The following is a 16866-nucleotide window of genomic DNA, read 5'->3' as shown; positions in this document are numbered from 1 at the left end:
GAGAAAAGAAGAGAAGAAGGAGGAGAAGAGAAGAAAGAGAAGAAGGAGAAGAAGAAGACGAAGGAGAAGAAGGAGAAGAAAAGAAGAAGGAGAAGAAAAGAAGAAGGAGGAAAAGGAGGAGAAACAGAAGGAGGAGAAGGGGGAGGGTGAGGGAGAGGAGGAAGAGGAGGAGAAGGAGTAGGAGAAGAAGAAGAAAGCACTTCTCACTGATTTATTGGTTGTGTTCTCTCATTAGAATGTAAGCTTTCTAAGGGCAGAGACCATGTTCACTGTTATATTTCAAACAACCAGAAAAATCTGTATCCTTGAAAATGTGTGTGTGCTCTTCATCATCTGTGTGTTTCTCATCAGGGAAAATGGAATCTCAAACCAGCTTTTAGAAACCATTGCTCTGTGGTGTTATTGTGGAAGATATTCTGATCAACTGGACTGGGGAGAAATGTTCACATATTGAAATGTTCACTTTGTAAGCTAAATAATATGATTGAATGTATATAAAAAATTAAAAAACAAAGTGAAAAAAAAGAAAAAAAAAAAAAGAAAGCCACCAGGTCCGAGACTTGAACCATGGTTGGCCATATGGGAGTCCAGCGCCCTTAACCACCATGCCACTTGTCAGCCCCTCCCTTGCACTTTTCGAAGACCCCTTGTATGTATCATAACCACCCTGTAGCTTTTTTTTTTTTTTTATGGAGAGTCTCCTTTCTGCCAAGACCTGTGTAAAATCACTAATCCATTCAACTAGCATGTAAAGCCCCGTCCTGTTTCAGGGGCTGGACATTCAAAGATGGCTAAGACGTAACTATCCCCTCGAGTTGCTCACAGTCCAGCAGAAGACTAGGAAGAGGTCTTTGCACTATGGAGTGAGAAGACCAGGCACGGAGGGAGGGGTCAGGCAAACACCAGTTCTCACCAGAACCCCAGGAGGGAGCCGAGAGCATCCCCATTGAGCAGATGAGTTAACTGGGGTTAACCGAATTCCTCCTGGCTGCATGGTTAGTAATTTCACTCAGCTGTGGTTTCTTGGTTCTCTGATTCTACCATGAGAATGAAAAGGGTTTTATGAAGTTGGGGTTTCTTTCTGCATCTTTCACACCAAGCTGTCTGCAACTTTGTAAACGTCTTGTTCAATCAGGACTGTGGCAAAAACAGCCATTAACTTATGCTATGAAATTTCTTAGAATGTCCATCCCCACAAACTAGGCAGAGCGGGTGGCTGACAAGATAAATGAGTAGACAAAACCCACTTCAAGCAACTCACAGCAGGACCGCCCAGTAAACCGCCACCCCCTCCCGCACCCCCTGCACGGTCAGTAGATCTCCCCTGGTCCTCCCAGACCCTCAGTCCCTTCCTCCACTCACCGGAAAACACTTCCAAATGCACCGGGTCGCTGAGGCTGGTCTGGCCCATCTGGCACCTGAACTCCCCGCTGTCGTTGCTCTGGGCCTTAAACCTGTAGTGGGGCTGGTCCTGGCTCGGGATGGAGCTGCCATTGTAGAACCACTGGGTGGAGGTGTCCCCAGGGGCATGGGCCCCCTGGCATTGCAGAGTCACGGTGTCCCCCTGGAGCACGTGAATCCACGGGGGCTCCAGTTTCACCACAGCCTTGGGGAGTTCTGCCAGGGGACAAGAGGGGCAGTGTGACGAAAGAAATCCCAAGAGCCCGAGTAGACCCTGATTCTTAGAGTAAAACAATTCCCTGTAGTCCTCCTGGGGCACTGAGAGTAGAGCCAGGCCTGAATACACGGCAATTCTTTCCTCTGACATTCATGACAAGGGTCTCGGGGAAACTAGGTTATCTCTGGGGGCTCTGATCCTCAGGAGGATGAGGGCACGAGGCGAGGGAAACACTCTAGAAATATTAATACATATCCCTCTTAAGAGATGCCCTAACCAGTGTCCTCCGCGTGTGTCCCTGTCTCACATGAGTGTGCACACACATCGTGGGGACGCGCTTTCCTCCCCTGTGAACTGAGGCGTGTGGACGCTGGTGGGTAAGCTCTGTCAGAGATGGCTGGAGGTGGAGAGGACAGGCATGGAGTCGTCATGGGAAGGAGGTCAGGCGGCCTGTCATCACACCCAGGCACAGGGAGCCTCTGTGGCCTCCGAAGGCTAAAGAGAAGGGGAGAAAAGCCCAGGGCCAGTTCTGGGGGGTGGCCAGGTGGGGGATGCTGGCAGACAAGTGGCCATCCGAGCTCAGCGAGTGCAAGCAGAGGGCTGGAGAGACCCCCCTGTCGGGAACAGGCCCCGAGGCCCACATGCTCATAGAGCAGAGGACTGAGCAACACGTGAGGCCAGCCCACGCAGGTCATATGATGTGGCAGCCCTCTACGTTTTATTTGGAGAGAGGAAGCTCTTGGTTTTATTTGGGGAGTGGAAGGCAGTTGAGAGAGAGGTCAAAGTTCTCATTTTCTGTGGCAATGCCCCTGACAGAACCAGGAGTGTTGAAGCCCCTGTGCCCCATGGCTGCCCACGACCCACCCCCTGGGAGGAGGCGGATGGGGACAGAGGGCAGTCCTCAGGGAGCACTTACGCTCTCTTGGCCCTGGGAAGGTAGGGGCTGGGTTGCATTTAGAGCACCCTCAGATAGGGCATGAGGGGGGAGAAGGTGTGGACAGGGCACTTACCAGTGGTCCCAGCAACAGGAGCTGCAAGACAGAGAGCACACGTCAGCCAGATGCAAATCTCTGCCCTAAGACAGGCCTGCCCAGGCCCAGAGACCCCTTCTACTGCCCAGCCCTTAGCCCACATCCTCTGGCACTTTCAAAGGACTCCTTCCCCAGTAACAGAAGGAAATGAAATAAAATGATGCAAACCCTCTTCCTTCTGTTTCATGACACTTTGGTTTGGCTTAACACTTTTTGAAAAAAAAATTAAAGAATGAATTATTATTATTCTTTTCTTTTCTTTTTTGGAGTGGTTTTTGTTTTGTTTTGTTTTGTTTTGTTTCTATAGGGCACATGCACTCGCCAGAAAGACAGAAAGAGACAGAAAGTGAGAAATCACCCACCGGGGGTTGGTCATGCCACAATCCTTTCTCCTCCATTCTCCTCTCAGGATCTTAGGCGCACACGCACACATCCACATGCCCGGCATGAGTTTAAGCCACCAGATGTGAGACTCAAACTGTAGTCAACTATATGGGAAGCCAGCGACAGAGCCATTACACCAACTGCTGGTCCCTACTATTATTATTTTCTAATTTGACCAGAGAGAGAAAGAAAGTGAAGAAGCAAACTGCCCAGTTCAGGACTTGAACTGCAATCAGCCATATGGAAGTCCAGAGCCTTCACCACCATGCCACCTGCCAGCCCTGACCTACCACTTTTAACTGATTAAAATAAAAACACCTCTGGGAAGAGGTCCCTGTTGGGCTTTACATTTGATGTATGCTCCAGTGCAAGTGATTTTGTGAGTCTATCCTGAGAGCAGGATTTTCTTCTTTGTGGGGGAGAGGGTAGGGATTGCACAGGCAAGCCATCATCTCGGGAGCAAACAGCAAATCCACAGGAGCTAAATACCAGTGTGTCACACGTGCCATTGCCTGTGTTCTATGAAAACGTAACAAAAAAAGTTCGCATACTCACATCAATGACCGAAGAAGGTACACTGGCTGTTATCCAACTTGATTCTTCACTGAGCAACACGTGCTCTAAATCAACCTGTTTCTGGGTTTCTTTTCTTAAGTTTATGTATTTATTTCTTCCATGAGAGAGAGAGCCAGCACCCCCAAGAGGGTCTTCATACCACCATCCTCACGCACCTTAGCCAGCCAGGATCACAGGCATGCGTGCGAGCCCAGCCATACAGAGAGACCCCAGGACACAAACCCAGGACCTTCCCACGTGGGCCCAGTGTCACGGAGAGATGCCTTCCTGCTGTGCTACCACGGCCGGCCTGTTTCTTTTTTTTTTTTAAGACAATTGTTTTTTCTTTTATTTCAGTTTGCCAGAGGGCACATGTGCTTGCCAGAGAGAGAGAGAGAGAACAGAGAGAGAGGAAGAGGAAGAAAATATCCCCCCAGTGGGGTGTGATCAAGCCACAATTCCTTCTCCATTTTTCCACGCAGTCAGGATTTGGGGCACACACACACACACACACACACACACACATGCACACACACAAACCCAGCGTTTTTTGTTGCTGCTTCATTTATTTAATTTTTTTTAGGTTTTTGTCATAGGGCATGTGTGCTTCCTAGAGAGACAAAGAGATAGTGAGAGAGAAAATAGGAAATCCTCCACCTCCCCCAGGAGGGATGGCTGCTCTGCAATCCCTTCCCTCCATTCTCCTCTCAGGGTTTTAGGCCTCCATGCACACACACTCAGCATGATTTTCAAGCTGCTGGGTCTGGGACTAGAAATACAGTAGGCTGTGTGGGAATCCAGTGCCTTAAGCACCATGCCACCTGCTGGGGACATTTTTAAATTTTTATTTATTGGGGTTTTTTTTTTTGGTTTTTGTTCTTTTTTGTTTTTGTTTTTGTTTTAATTTGCTATAGAGAGAGAGGGAGAAAGTGAGAAAGCAAGTTACCAGGTCTGGAACTCAAACCATGATCAGCCATGTGGAAGACCAGTGCTTAACTGCCACACTACGGGATAGCCCCCCCACCGTTTTTAGCATACAAATTTAACTTTATTTTGTCATTGCCACTTAATGTTGGATTTTATAAAACTTTTTTTTTTTAACTAGAGGCCAATAGATGGTATGGTCGCTAAGGCAGCTGGTCCTACATATGTAGTTTGAGTCCTGGATCTGGGAGCCTGAAAAACATACCTGTGTGTGTGTGTGTGTGTGTGTGTGTGTGTGTGTGTGTCTAAAATTCAGAGAAGAGAAAGGAAGAGAAAGGATTGTGGCATGACCATCCCCCTGGTGGGTGATATCTCACTCTCACTCTCCTTCCCTGAAAAACACACCTTGTAGCAAATTTTAAATAAATAAGAGTTCTATATCACAGGAAATTAAACAGTAGAAATCCATGGATTCACAGGCTTGTTCTATAAATTAAAATAATTGCACATGTTTTCAATATGGGGACTATTGGTACAATGAAATCAATGACAAGGACCTAATAGAGCAATTACTTACGGATTCTCAGTTACTTTCAGGATCTAAACAAAGATTCTGAATATGCAGACTTTTTGCTGTATATTTCTATATTTAAATATTTCCCTCCCTATACTGAGTCAAGCTTCTTCATCGGATGTTAGATTTGGTAAAGCTTTTAGCTTTATTGCAAAAGTTTTTCCATCTACAGCTACCACCTTCCAAAACCCTGGCATTGCAATGCTGCTGAGATTGCAGCTTCCTTTTGAACACTGTGCAACAAATCCATTATGTCGACACTACGGTGAGTCGAACAAGTCCTCCAAAATGGAACACTTATGCACAGTTCCGTGAAGTATAATGTTGACTTCCCCCAGTTAAAAATGACCACTGTGAGGCTAGCAGGTAGTGTGGTGGTTGGGGTGCTAGACTCCCACATGGCCGACCACGGTTCGAGTCCTGGACCTGGCAGCTTTCTCACTTTCCCTCTCTCTCTCTTTTTGTCTCTCTCTGGTGAGCACATGTGCCCTATAGCAAATTAAATAATAATAAATTAAATAAATAATACTTTAAAAAAATTAATCAGTGAAATAAAACATTCACTATACAGGTTGACTTGGTTTCAGGAAAAGCACATGTGAATGTTATAATTACATTATTTTCTTTCTTTTTTTAAAAGAATTATTTTATTTAGCTTTATTTTATTTATTTATTTTAACTAGACCAGGGAGGCACACAATTCCCAGATTTAAAAAGGCTATGGGAAAACTGATGTGGTAGTCTAGTTTCAAGAGGCCTGAGGGTGCCATAGAGGCGGAAACTCCTTAATAAGATCAATGAACATAAAGAGTCAGAGGTAAGGTTAGTGCTTGTTCTGGAGCCATTAGTGGTCCACAAATCAGAACCCGATAGTCAGATGAGCTGAAAATGATGAGCTGGCCTAAGATTTAATTGAGACAAAGGTCAGATAATGTATTACTACTACCACAGTACATTTGGAAATACTACAAATGACATTATATATCAGCTGCATGTACTGTCATATGCCTTACACATGCTACACTTCTACTCTGAGAGGATTTATACTCATGTTTTGTACATTAATTATTTTTATTAATAGATTTAATAAAATGGAGACAAAAATTTGCCTTTGAGAGATATAAGAAAAGTTGTTTTCCATATAATTCAAGAAAAGTTATATTAAAATTATTTCTGCACAATTTTCCTTTGAAATATGTAGCCAGATAAGTAGTATGTATTCATAATAGAGTCATGAGTGCCCATGTCCAGTACATGAAGTTTTTCAAATACCTGAACCCAACTTCCAAAGAAAAGTACACAGACATACATACATACGTGCATGTGTATCACCGGGAAAGAAAATGTGGCAAATCATAAACATTTGGAAAGCTTCTTGAACCTTTGTGGGTTTTCATTATAATATGGTTTTAGCTTTCTGGTAGGTTTACATTTCTTTTTTTAATTGAAAAGTAGGAGAAGATAGAAAGAAGGAAAAAAAGGAGAAAAGAAAAAGAAAAGGGAGGAAATGTATCTATCTTGGTCACTTCTGCAGCCCCCACAGCCTGTCAGAGTGGAATTTCTGCCTTTATGTATTTCAAGCTATGTAGGGTTGATTTGTTTGAGCAACTGTTCCAGAAAGAACCTAAGATAGCTTTAGACTCAGGAACAATAGGGCAGAAGTTCAACAACCAGAAAACCAGCTGAAGGATTGGTATTGTGAAAAATAAAGATGTATACACCACTCACACTAGCCAGAATAAAATAATGATAATGTGAAGGAAGTTTTCATTATAATCAAGGACTGTGAAACTGCATGGTCTTCTAAAGTGACTACAGAGATCTGTGTTTTTCACATGCACAAGATAAAAATGTCATGTTATAATTTCTGTAAAACTTGAAGCTATATCCGGTAGTCATGGCAGTCCATATCATTAAGGACTTACATGTCTTTTAGGCCTACAGGATATTTGATATTCCTCTGGATAACTTATTTATGGAATTTTAATATGGTCAGAGAACAGGATAATATTGCTGAATGGAAAACCTGTAGCAATTTTTTTCTGTACCAGTTGGTTTTATTAATTGTGGACTGACTAAATACAGAGTGTGCTTTGATTCACAAAGACTAAAGAAAAATGTTAAAGTAGAAGAGAGATTTTTTTTTGTTAGTGATATTGTTATTCAGTTTCTTAGCTGTGCTTACTACTAGGAGATACATGATAAAGTGAAGTGTCAAGATGTTTGAAAATTACTCCAAAAACAAGAAGAGAGCAAATATATAATATATTTATATTTTAAAATCAGTAATACATACTTATATTTTAATATGAAAGTTTAAAGTTTAAATTTATAATGTTAGACATTACATTTTCAAATCTAGCTTGTAGATACACACATGTTCACTTTACAATTCTTTTATGTTCCCATAATATTAAAAAAAGTTTATGCTTAAATTAAAAAAAAAGATGTTTTTATAGGAATAACTTGGCATCTATACAATTCATGAGTATATAAAACTTGTCTTAGATTAGCTTGTGGTTCAACCTATCTATATTTGGTATATTATTTTTTCTGTTTTCAACAGAGTTTTTAATGATTCATGTATACCTAAATTACTTTAAAATCATGGTTTTAATCTCTGATTTGATTAAGAACTGAAGTATTTTTGTTTATTTCTATAGCTTTCTGGATTGTTCTGTTCCCCAGTGGCTCTTAAAGCCAGCTCTTCTTAAAGTTTCCCCCCTGCTGCTATTTAAACTGATTTTTATGTTACTCCAAATTAAATCCATTATTTCTAGTCTATCAATTTCCAACTTGAATCAGCACCCTTTAAGATTCCCATCTGCTCTCTATTGTAAAGCCAGTTTTAAAATCTGCCTTTTTGTCCTCTCTATCCTGGCCTCCTCAGGTGCCTTAGAAGCTCCATTCACAGACATTTCGGGGACTGATCTCTGCCTGCCAGAAATGTCTTGGCCATGTTGTGCAGAATCGAGCACCAGGCATCCAATCCCACTATCAAACTTATAAATGTTCAAATTTCAAAGAGCTTTCAAGCCATCTCTCAAAGTAAGATCCCAGAGAAACATGAAAAGTCCCTGGGGTACAGATAGAAAAGAATATACCAAAAGGATGTAAGAGAGGACTAATTGAAAAATCCCTGGGTGGAGAGCTGAGAGAATTAGAATCCATCTACCTTCTGACTAAGTCTACTATGCAACCCAGGCTAAGCCACTTCACTTTGTTCAAGTAGAAAATAAGAGAAGTGGATTAACTAGTATCTATACTTCATCTCAAATCAATTTTAAAGGTTTTTTTTGGTTGATTTATGTTTATAAAAGTAATCATTGCACTAATTATAGAACATTTACATACTTTTTCAAGAAGATAAATGTTGCTTTTAAAACACATAAATGTTACTTTTCCTAACTTCACTTAGAATTACCTATTTTGGGGATCAGCAGAAGGCATAATGGTTACATCACTGGGCTCCCACAGTCGACTACTCAGTGGCTTAAAAACTCACAACAGGTACATGTGTGTGCATGTCCAAAATCCCAAGAGAAGAAAAAATTGCAGGGTGGCCTTTCCACCTGGGGGGTGATTTGTTACTTTCTGTCTCTGTTTTCACAGTGAGTGCATGTACCATAGAGCAAAAATTTCTCTAAAGGAAAAAAAAAAAATTACTTACTTTGGGCCACCAGGTGGTGTGGTGGTCAAGGAGGCTGGATCCCACATAGTCAACTATATAAATTGAGTCTGGACCTAGCAGATTGAAAAATATTTTGGGTGTGTATCTGTGTGCCCAAAATCCCAAAAGGAGAGAGAAATGAAGAATAGACTGTAGCATGTCCATCTCCCATGGGTGAAATAGAACTTTATCTCTTTTTTCAGGAAGTGAGCGTGCCATCTAGCAAATAGAAAAAAAAAAAAAAATTACCCACCTTTGAGTTATTGGTGTATATCCTTCTAACATTGTGTGCATGTAGGTGTATGTATGTATGTGCTTGTGTGTGCATATAATAAACTGAGGACACCTTTTACTATTTCAAATTTCTTTCCAAAGGGCTGGTGGGGAGTTACACCTACAAACATTAACAGACTGCTTTATGATAGTTCCTACATCTTTTTTTTAAGAATTATTTATTTTGTTTTTATTTATTATTATTATTTAATGTGCTATTTGGCATGCGTGCTCACCAGAGAGAGACACAGAGGGAGAGGGGAAAATGAGAAAGCAGCTGCCAGATCTGGGATTCGAACTGCAGTTGGTCATCTGGGAGTCCAGGGCCTTAAGCACCATGCCACCTGCTGGCCCAGTGTAGTGTTTTTATGATGCATAGCAAACATTCTTAACTCTGTTAAAATGAAGCATGGGTATTTTTGAGGGAAAAAAAGACTTGTGTTTTTCTTTAACCAATTACTAACCTAAGAATTTCAAAACACCTATAACTAATAAGTTTCAGCATCCAGAGATTCTGTCTTTTGGTGCTGGTAAGGTAGACTAATGTAGACTCCCTAGGCTGATTAACAAACAGTGTGTCTCTCAAAATGGAACAAAGACTACCAGGTGGAATAGTGAGTAAGGCACTGGGCTCCCACATGGCTGACCTGGGTCAAGTCCCAGACCAAGTAGCTTGAATATCATGCCCGGTGCATGTGTATGCATGCCCAAATTCAGAGAAGAGAAAGGAAGAGAAAGGATTGTGGCATGACCATCCCCCTGGTGGGTGATATCTCACTCTCACTCTCCTTCCCTGAAAAACACACCTTGTAGCAAATTTTAAATAAATAAGAGTTCTATATCACAGGAAATTAAACAGTAGAAATCCATGGATTCACAGGCTTGTTCTATAAATTAAAATAATTGCACATGTTTTCAATATGGGGACTATTGGTACAATGAAATCAATGACAAGGACCTAATAGAGCAATTACTTACGGATTCTCAGTTACTTTCAGGATCTAAACAAAGATTCTGAATATGCAGACTTTTTGCTGTATATTTCTATATTTAAATATTTCCCTCCCTATACTGAGTCAAGCTTCTTCATCGGATGTTAGATTTGGTAAAGCTTTTAGCTTTATTGCAAAAGTTTTTCCATCTACAGCTACCACCTTCCAAAACCCTGGCATTGCAATGCTGCTGAGATTGCAGCTTCCTTTTGAACACTGTGCAACAAATCCATTATGTCGACACTACGGTGAGTCGAACAAGTCCTCCAAAATGGAACACTTATGCACAGTTCCGTGAAGTATAATGTTGACTTCCCCCAGTTAAAAATGACCACTGTGAGGCTAGCAGGTAGTGTGGTGGTTGGGGTGCTAGACTCCCACATGGCCGACCACGGTTCGAGTCCTGGACCTGGCAGCTTTCTCACTTTCCCTCTCTCTCTCTTTTTGTCTCTCTCTGGTGAGCACATGTGCCCTATAGCAAATTAAATAATAATAAATTAAATAAATAATACTTTAAAAAATTAACCAGTGAAATAAAACATTCACTATACAGGTTGACTTGGTTTCAGGAAAAGCACATGTGAATGTTATAATTACATTATTTTCTTTCTTTTTTTAAAAGAATTATTTTATTTAGCTTTATTTTGTTATTATTATTTTTTAATTTGACCAGAAAGAGACAGAGAGAAGGAAAGTGAGAAAGCAAGCTCCCAGGTTCAGGACTCGAACCGTAGTCAGTCATGTGGGAATCTAGTGCCCTGAACCACCACACCACCTGCCAGGCCCTCTGTTTTCTTTCTTATCCTCAGTAATTGCCAGGGGTTTTGTCAGCCACCATGCTAATTTTTTTTTTTGTGGATTGTGGTTATAAACAAAGCCGAACTTCCTCAGAATTGGTAATAAGCTGTGGTCCTGACTCTTCCTGTTTTTTTTTTTTTTCATTTGTTTTTTTGAGAGGTTTTTGCTATAGGGTGTGTATGCTCGCCGGAAGGACAGAGAGTGACAGAGAGACAGCGAGAAATCAACCCCTGGGGGAATGGCCACGCCGCAACCCCTTCTCCTCCATTCTCTTGGGATCTTGGACACACACGCACATGTGCCCGGCGTGAGTTTAAGCCACCGGGTCCGGGACTCAAACTGCAGTTGGCTACATGGGAGTCCAGTGACATAGCCATTATGCCAACTGCTGGTCCCCTGACTCTTCCTGTTTTTCAAGTACAACCAAATCCTTAAATAAATCAGTAGGCTGAATGAACAAGAAACTTCCTACAGTGGCAGAAATGTCTGTCGCTGCTGTTTGATAACTAAATGCATTCCACCCTGGATAGCGTCCTGGGCTTTCCTCTGGGTGCACTGTCTTCTTTGGCAATCTTGTCACACTCAAGATCAAATGCCATCCTTCAAAAACCTCACCTTTTTTTCACTAATTTTTTTTTTTTTACTATAGGGAGTGTGTGCTTGCTGCAGACAGAGAGAGGAGACACACAGAGAGAGGAAATGAGAAAGCATCCTCCAGGGGGGATGACCATGCCACAATACCGTCTCCTGAGCCTCCTCTCAGGACCCTGGGCACAGGCACGCATGGGCATGCACCTGAGGGGTTTCTCAAGCTGTCCAGGACTTGAACTTCACATCAGCTGTGTGGGACCCACCCTAGCCACCATGCCACCACTTTCAGCATTTGAGATGACTACCCTCGCTTTCTGAACCGAACGCCCCGTATAACCGCTCTCTCAGTTGTTCTACCCTGTTACTCAGGTAATTAACGGGACCTGTCATTACTCAAAAGGTGAGTCCATGCTTCTGCATCGAGTAAAGCTTTCAGATGCACATATGCCCTGCTGATACGAGACGTGGTTGATGCCAAAGGAGACGGACCCCACCACCATCTGTGCTTCCCGCAGGGTTTGCCCTGCCCCCGGGAGCACTGCAACGCCATGGCCAGGCCCACCAGGCAGATGGCCACCGAGCAGCTCCCATGGCAGCCCCCTGCCACTCTGTTTTCAGCCACTGGACTGGACGTTCAAACCAAGAGGTCAACTGTTAGGATCCAGCTCCCTTAACCACAGGATGGCCATACATTTTGTCGTTTTTTTCTTTTTTAATTTTGTTAGAGGGTGCATAAACTCACTGGAAAGAGACAGAGACACATAGAGAGAGAAAATGAAAAAACACTCACCATGGGAAATGGTCACACTGCAATCCCTCCTCCTCCATTTCTCCCTCATTTTGGCACCCTGGGCATGCAGACACATGTCCCTAGCATGCTCCTCAAGCCACAGGGTCTGGGATCCAACCACACAGTTGACCGTGTAGGATCCAGCCACCTTAACCACCACAGGCTGGGCCCCTCCCTACAGCTCCTTGTTAAGGACTGCACTCTGACCTACTATGGTTCTCCTGTAATTTATTTAATATCCCTATTGCTTGACATTTAGACCTTTTAGGTTTGTGTGTGTGTTTATTTTTGTCTTTTTCTCTTAGAAATATCTTACAGGGGGACCAGCACATGGCATAACGGTTACGTTGCTGGACTCCCATACGGCCAGCTGTGGTTTAAGTCCCAGACCCAGAGGCTTGGGACACTCTGGGCACATGTGCATGCCCAAAATCCCGAGAAGGGATCGTGGTGTGGCCATCCCAGGGGTGGGGGGAGGGGTAATTTCTCCCTTCTTGTCTCTCTCATCAGCAAGCACAGGAGCCCTATTGCAAAAATCTCTCAAAAGAAGGAAAGAAAGAAGGAAGGAAAGAAAAAGAAAGAAAAAGAAAGAGAGAGGCAGAGAGAAAGGAGTGAAGGAAGGGAGGACGATTTTACAGGAAAAGGGAAAGACTTCAAAAGTTCTCCGGACTGTGGCTTCATGTGGGGGAGGGGACATGTCACTGGGTGAGGGAAAGCACCTCCCCGGGGGAGGCCAAGTCTGGGCTAGGAAGGACCGGGCAAGCTGACTGCAAGGCTGGAGCCATGCGGGGCCCTTACTGGACGAGGAAGCTGGGTCCTTGGAGTCGGAGCCCAGTATACACGTGCACGTGTGCGTGTGTGTCTGTCTCTCTGTGGGCGGAGGCTTTCTCCTGGGTTTGGGCTGAGAGGAAAGCAAGAGGCTCCCGTATATTTTCAGGGACAAGAGTATAGAAGGAAATTGAAGCACAGGTAAGGGGTGGGAAGGGGGCACGGTGCGGAGAATGTTGGCTTGGGAGTTTAGAGGACTGGATTCTGGTCCTGATGCTGCTGCGACTAGAACTGGACACTTGGACTAAGCACTCCATCTCTTTGCAAGTCAATGCTAATCGACAAACCCGCATTGATTTCCGACCGTCCTGCAGTGCGTGCTGAGTCCACCTAAGGAAAAAGAATGTAAGCCTGCCCCCGCGGAGGCCAAACTCCAGTGTGGAGAGAAGCACATGTGAACGTAACCTCAAAGAGGCGTGCTTGGGCCCAGTAGAGGATGGATAGGGTGCTATGGAGGTGGGGCCAGCAGGTGGCATTGTGGTTAAGGCACCAGACTCTCCCATAGTCAACCACGGTTTGAGTCCCGGGCCTGGTGGCTTGCTTTCTCCCTTCCCTCTCTCTCTCTTTCGTGAATTAAGATAATAATAATAAGGGGCAGCAGGTAGCGTGATGGTTGGGGCACTGCATCCCCACAAGGCCGACCATGGCTCAAGTGCCAGACCCAGGGGCTTAAAAATCACAACAAATAGATAGAAAAATATTTTAATATAATAATAATAAATGCTATGGAGATTCAGAGAAGAAAGGATCTCAAGACAGCCAGCCATGGTGGGCACAGCAGTGATGCAACACCCTGTGTGGCCAAGGCCACGTGGGAAGGCCACGTGCTTGCTGTGCAGCCCGAGCACAGCCTGTGCGGGTGAGCGCTGTGCCCGTGATCCGGGCTGGCTGAGCCTGGGGCAGATGGCCGTGTGAAGACCCTGTGGAGGGTAACTCTCCCCTTCTGTTTATCTCTGTGGCTCTATTTTTGTCTCTCTCTCTCTCTCTCTCTTGCGGAAGAAATTAAAAAATCCCAGGACTTTGTATTTGGTAGGGTTTGGGGTGTCAAGGAGAGAAATCCCATTAACCTTCAAGGCTGACAGCGTTTTGACAGATGAGAGACGTGTCCAGGGACCAGCAGGCACTTGCTAATATACCCAGAAAGTGGACTTCTACTTGATTTCTGGCCCCAGCTCGAGCTCAGAGGCACAGCCTGGGGGAGTCTCAGTTCCGGGGAGGTGACAGAGGCTGAGAGGCTGGCCTGGGCGTAAATGCGGGCTCCACCACTGCCTAGTGACCTTGCACAAAGTGCTCAGCTTTTCCGTGCCTCAGTGTCCTAAAGAACCGGAAGAGATGACAGCGGCAGTACTTCGCCACCTCCTAGGGTATTGTAAAGGTTGAAACCCGAGGCAGTTAGGCAGGTGATTCACTTTCCTTTCGTTCTGTTTATGTTTTTGAGAGATTTTTGCTATAGGGCACATGTGCTTGCTGGAGAGACAGAGAGAGAAAGAAAGCGACAAATCACTCCCCAGGGGGGATGACCATGCCACAATCCCTTCTCCTCCGCTCTCCTCTCTGAATTTTGGGTACACGTGCCCCGTGTGAGTTTCAAGCCACTGGGTCAGGGACTCAAACCGCGATCAGCCACGTGGGAGTCTAGTGATGCAACCATTATACCATCTGCTGGTCCAGGAGTTTTTGTTTTTGTTTTTGTTTTACTTTTTGTTTTTTGTTTGTTTGTTTTGTTTGTTTTGTTTTGTTTTCTTTTTTGGAGAGATTTTTGCTATAGGGTTTGTGTATTCACCAGAGAGAGAGACAGAGGTGAGAAATCACCCCCTGGGGGGATGGCCATGCCGCAATCCCTTGTCCTCTATTCTTCTCTAGGGATTTTGGGCGCACACACACATGCGCCTGGCATGAGTTTCAAGCCTCTGGGTCCAAGCCTTGAACTGCGGCCAACCACATGGGAGTCCAGCACCTTAATCACTACTCCACCTGTTGGCCCCAGATTTTTTTGCTTTTAATTTCCTACAGGGCCTATATGCTCTCTGGAGAGAGAGAGAAAGAAAGGGAAAGTGAGAAATCACCCTCGGGGGTGGGGGAAGGATTGGCCCACCACGATCCCTTCTCCTCCATTCTCCTCTTGGAATTTTGGCCGTGCACACACATGCCCTGTGTCTTCCAAGCGGCTGGGTCTAGAACTTGAGTGGCATAGTCTGCCTCGTGGGATCCAGCCACCTTCACCTCTATAACTGAGTTTTAAATAAAGATAAACTAAGATTTTTCAAGTTTGCTCTTCAGCTCAGTTACTAGTGAGAAGTTACACAGAGTTTTCAAATGATAAACAGCTGAAAGTGCTGCGTCCCATCGGAGCGGGGGAAAAGCTGGAGAGATTAGATAAAGACGAGGATCGCGGCGATGCAGCGAGTGGGCCCCTGGCCAGCACGTCTCAGCTTTCTTCCTTGACCGTCTCATTTCCAGTGACCTTTCTTTTTCTTTTCTTTTTCTTTTTTTAAAGAAATATTTATTGATTGATTTATTATTTTTGTTAAGTATATCCAGAGAGAGACAGAGAGACAGAGAAAGGGAAAGTGAGAAAGCAAGCCGCCAGGTTCAGGACACATGATTGCCAATTGGTGGTCCATTCCCTTACCCCCCACACTGCCTGCCAGTCCCTCTCTTCTTTTTGTAATTGCCAGAGTACATGCCCTCACCAGAGAGACACACACAGGTGGGGAGGGGGAGAAACAGAAACAGGGACATGCCCCCCAATGGCCCATGGTCACATCACAGGCCCTCCTCCTCCATTTATCCATCCTAGTGGGGTATTGCGCGCGCGCGCACACACACACACACACACACACACACACACACACACACACCAGTGTGTTCTTCCAGCCCACCAGAACTCAAACTCTGGTTGGCCATGTGAGATCCAGCTCCTCTAAGGTATGAGTCTGGCCTCCACTGTGCCCGAACTCTGTGTCTCCAGCACCACACAGCGGCACCCCATTGCCTGCACCACCATAGCTTGGCTCCAATGAATTTGCCTTCACACATCTGAGCCCCACGTGCCCACACTATACCCAAGACCGCGTCATCGCCAGAAACCACACCAAGTCCAAAGTCACAAAATTAAGCCTGCCAGGCTTCACAGCCTCTTTGTCTGTTTCATCTGCTCAGGCACAGCCCCCAGAATCGTCTTTGACTTCACCAAGAATCCCAAGGCATTTGGCCCATCGGTGTCTACCCAACACGTGCCTTCACTCCCTGTCTACATAGCGTGGATTCGGTGTTTCATCATGGCGCGTCCTTGCAAGACCCCCGAACTCCCTTGCCCTCCTCGGTCTCCATCAAATACACCTGGACTTCCAAAGCCTTGCAGCTGGCTTCGAAACTGGTGGCAGTTTTGGGGATTGCGCACTCAGCCTGTGGGGTCTGATGCCCGCCTCCAGTGGATGGTGCTGGAATTTAGTTGAATTAATTAAATGGTGGCCTCTGCAGAACTGATTGCTGCTGGGGGGAAGACAAACTCCTGCCCAGCGGGCGTCAGAAGCAATCTGTGTTGTGAGGGCAAAGGAGATACTGAGTTTGTTTTCTCTGACTTCAGACCACCACGTTCAAAAGGACGCAGACCTACTGTCCTGCCCCTTCTCTCCAACGGGTTTGCTCGGCTGCTCGTGGTGTTGACGTCATCTTTTCCTCACCCCCCAAACATTGCTGCCCCACCCTCTGCCTCCAGTTATCTTCCTACTTTCAGCTGAAGAAGGTGGGCAGGAGAGCTCGCAAGTTCTCTGATTAAACTTACTGATCTGTTTGCGTCTCCACTGGCTCCTCCCTTCCTCTTCTTTCTCTCTCT

The 16866-nt window shown here is 44.8% G+C and overlaps 1 protein-coding gene and 1 pseudogene across 4 annotated transcripts in view; both read right to left on the bottom strand.

Moving 5' to 3' along the window:
* FCGR2B (Fc gamma receptor IIb) overlaps window positions 1–16866 on the bottom strand; it is a 34686-nt gene that overhangs the window by 8201 nt on the left and 9619 nt on the right. For all 4 annotated transcript variants that reach the window (XM_006142229.3, XM_006142230.3, XM_027767437.1 and 1 more), the window contains exons 2-3: window positions 2629–2649; window positions 1363–1617 (exon numbers count right to left, since the gene is read on the bottom strand). In XM_006142229.3, coding sequence (XP_006142291.1) covers window positions 1363–1617; window positions 2629–2649 — 276 coding nt within the window. The remainder of the gene's footprint in view (window positions 1–1362; window positions 1618–2628; window positions 2650–16866) is intronic.
* On the bottom strand, window positions 11196–12035 carry LOC114005720 (mitotic spindle assembly checkpoint protein MAD2A pseudogene; annotated as a pseudogene).

Source organism: Tupaia chinensis, unplaced genomic scaffold (assembly GCF_000334495.1).
Source record: "Tupaia chinensis unplaced genomic scaffold, TupChi_1.0 Scaffold000070_1, whole genome shotgun sequence".
Taxonomy (NCBI): domain Eukaryota; kingdom Metazoa; phylum Chordata; class Mammalia; order Scandentia; family Tupaiidae; genus Tupaia; species Tupaia belangeri.
The sequence above is the reverse complement of the archived record's forward strand: the minus strand, read 5'-3'. Positions and strand labels throughout refer to the sequence as shown.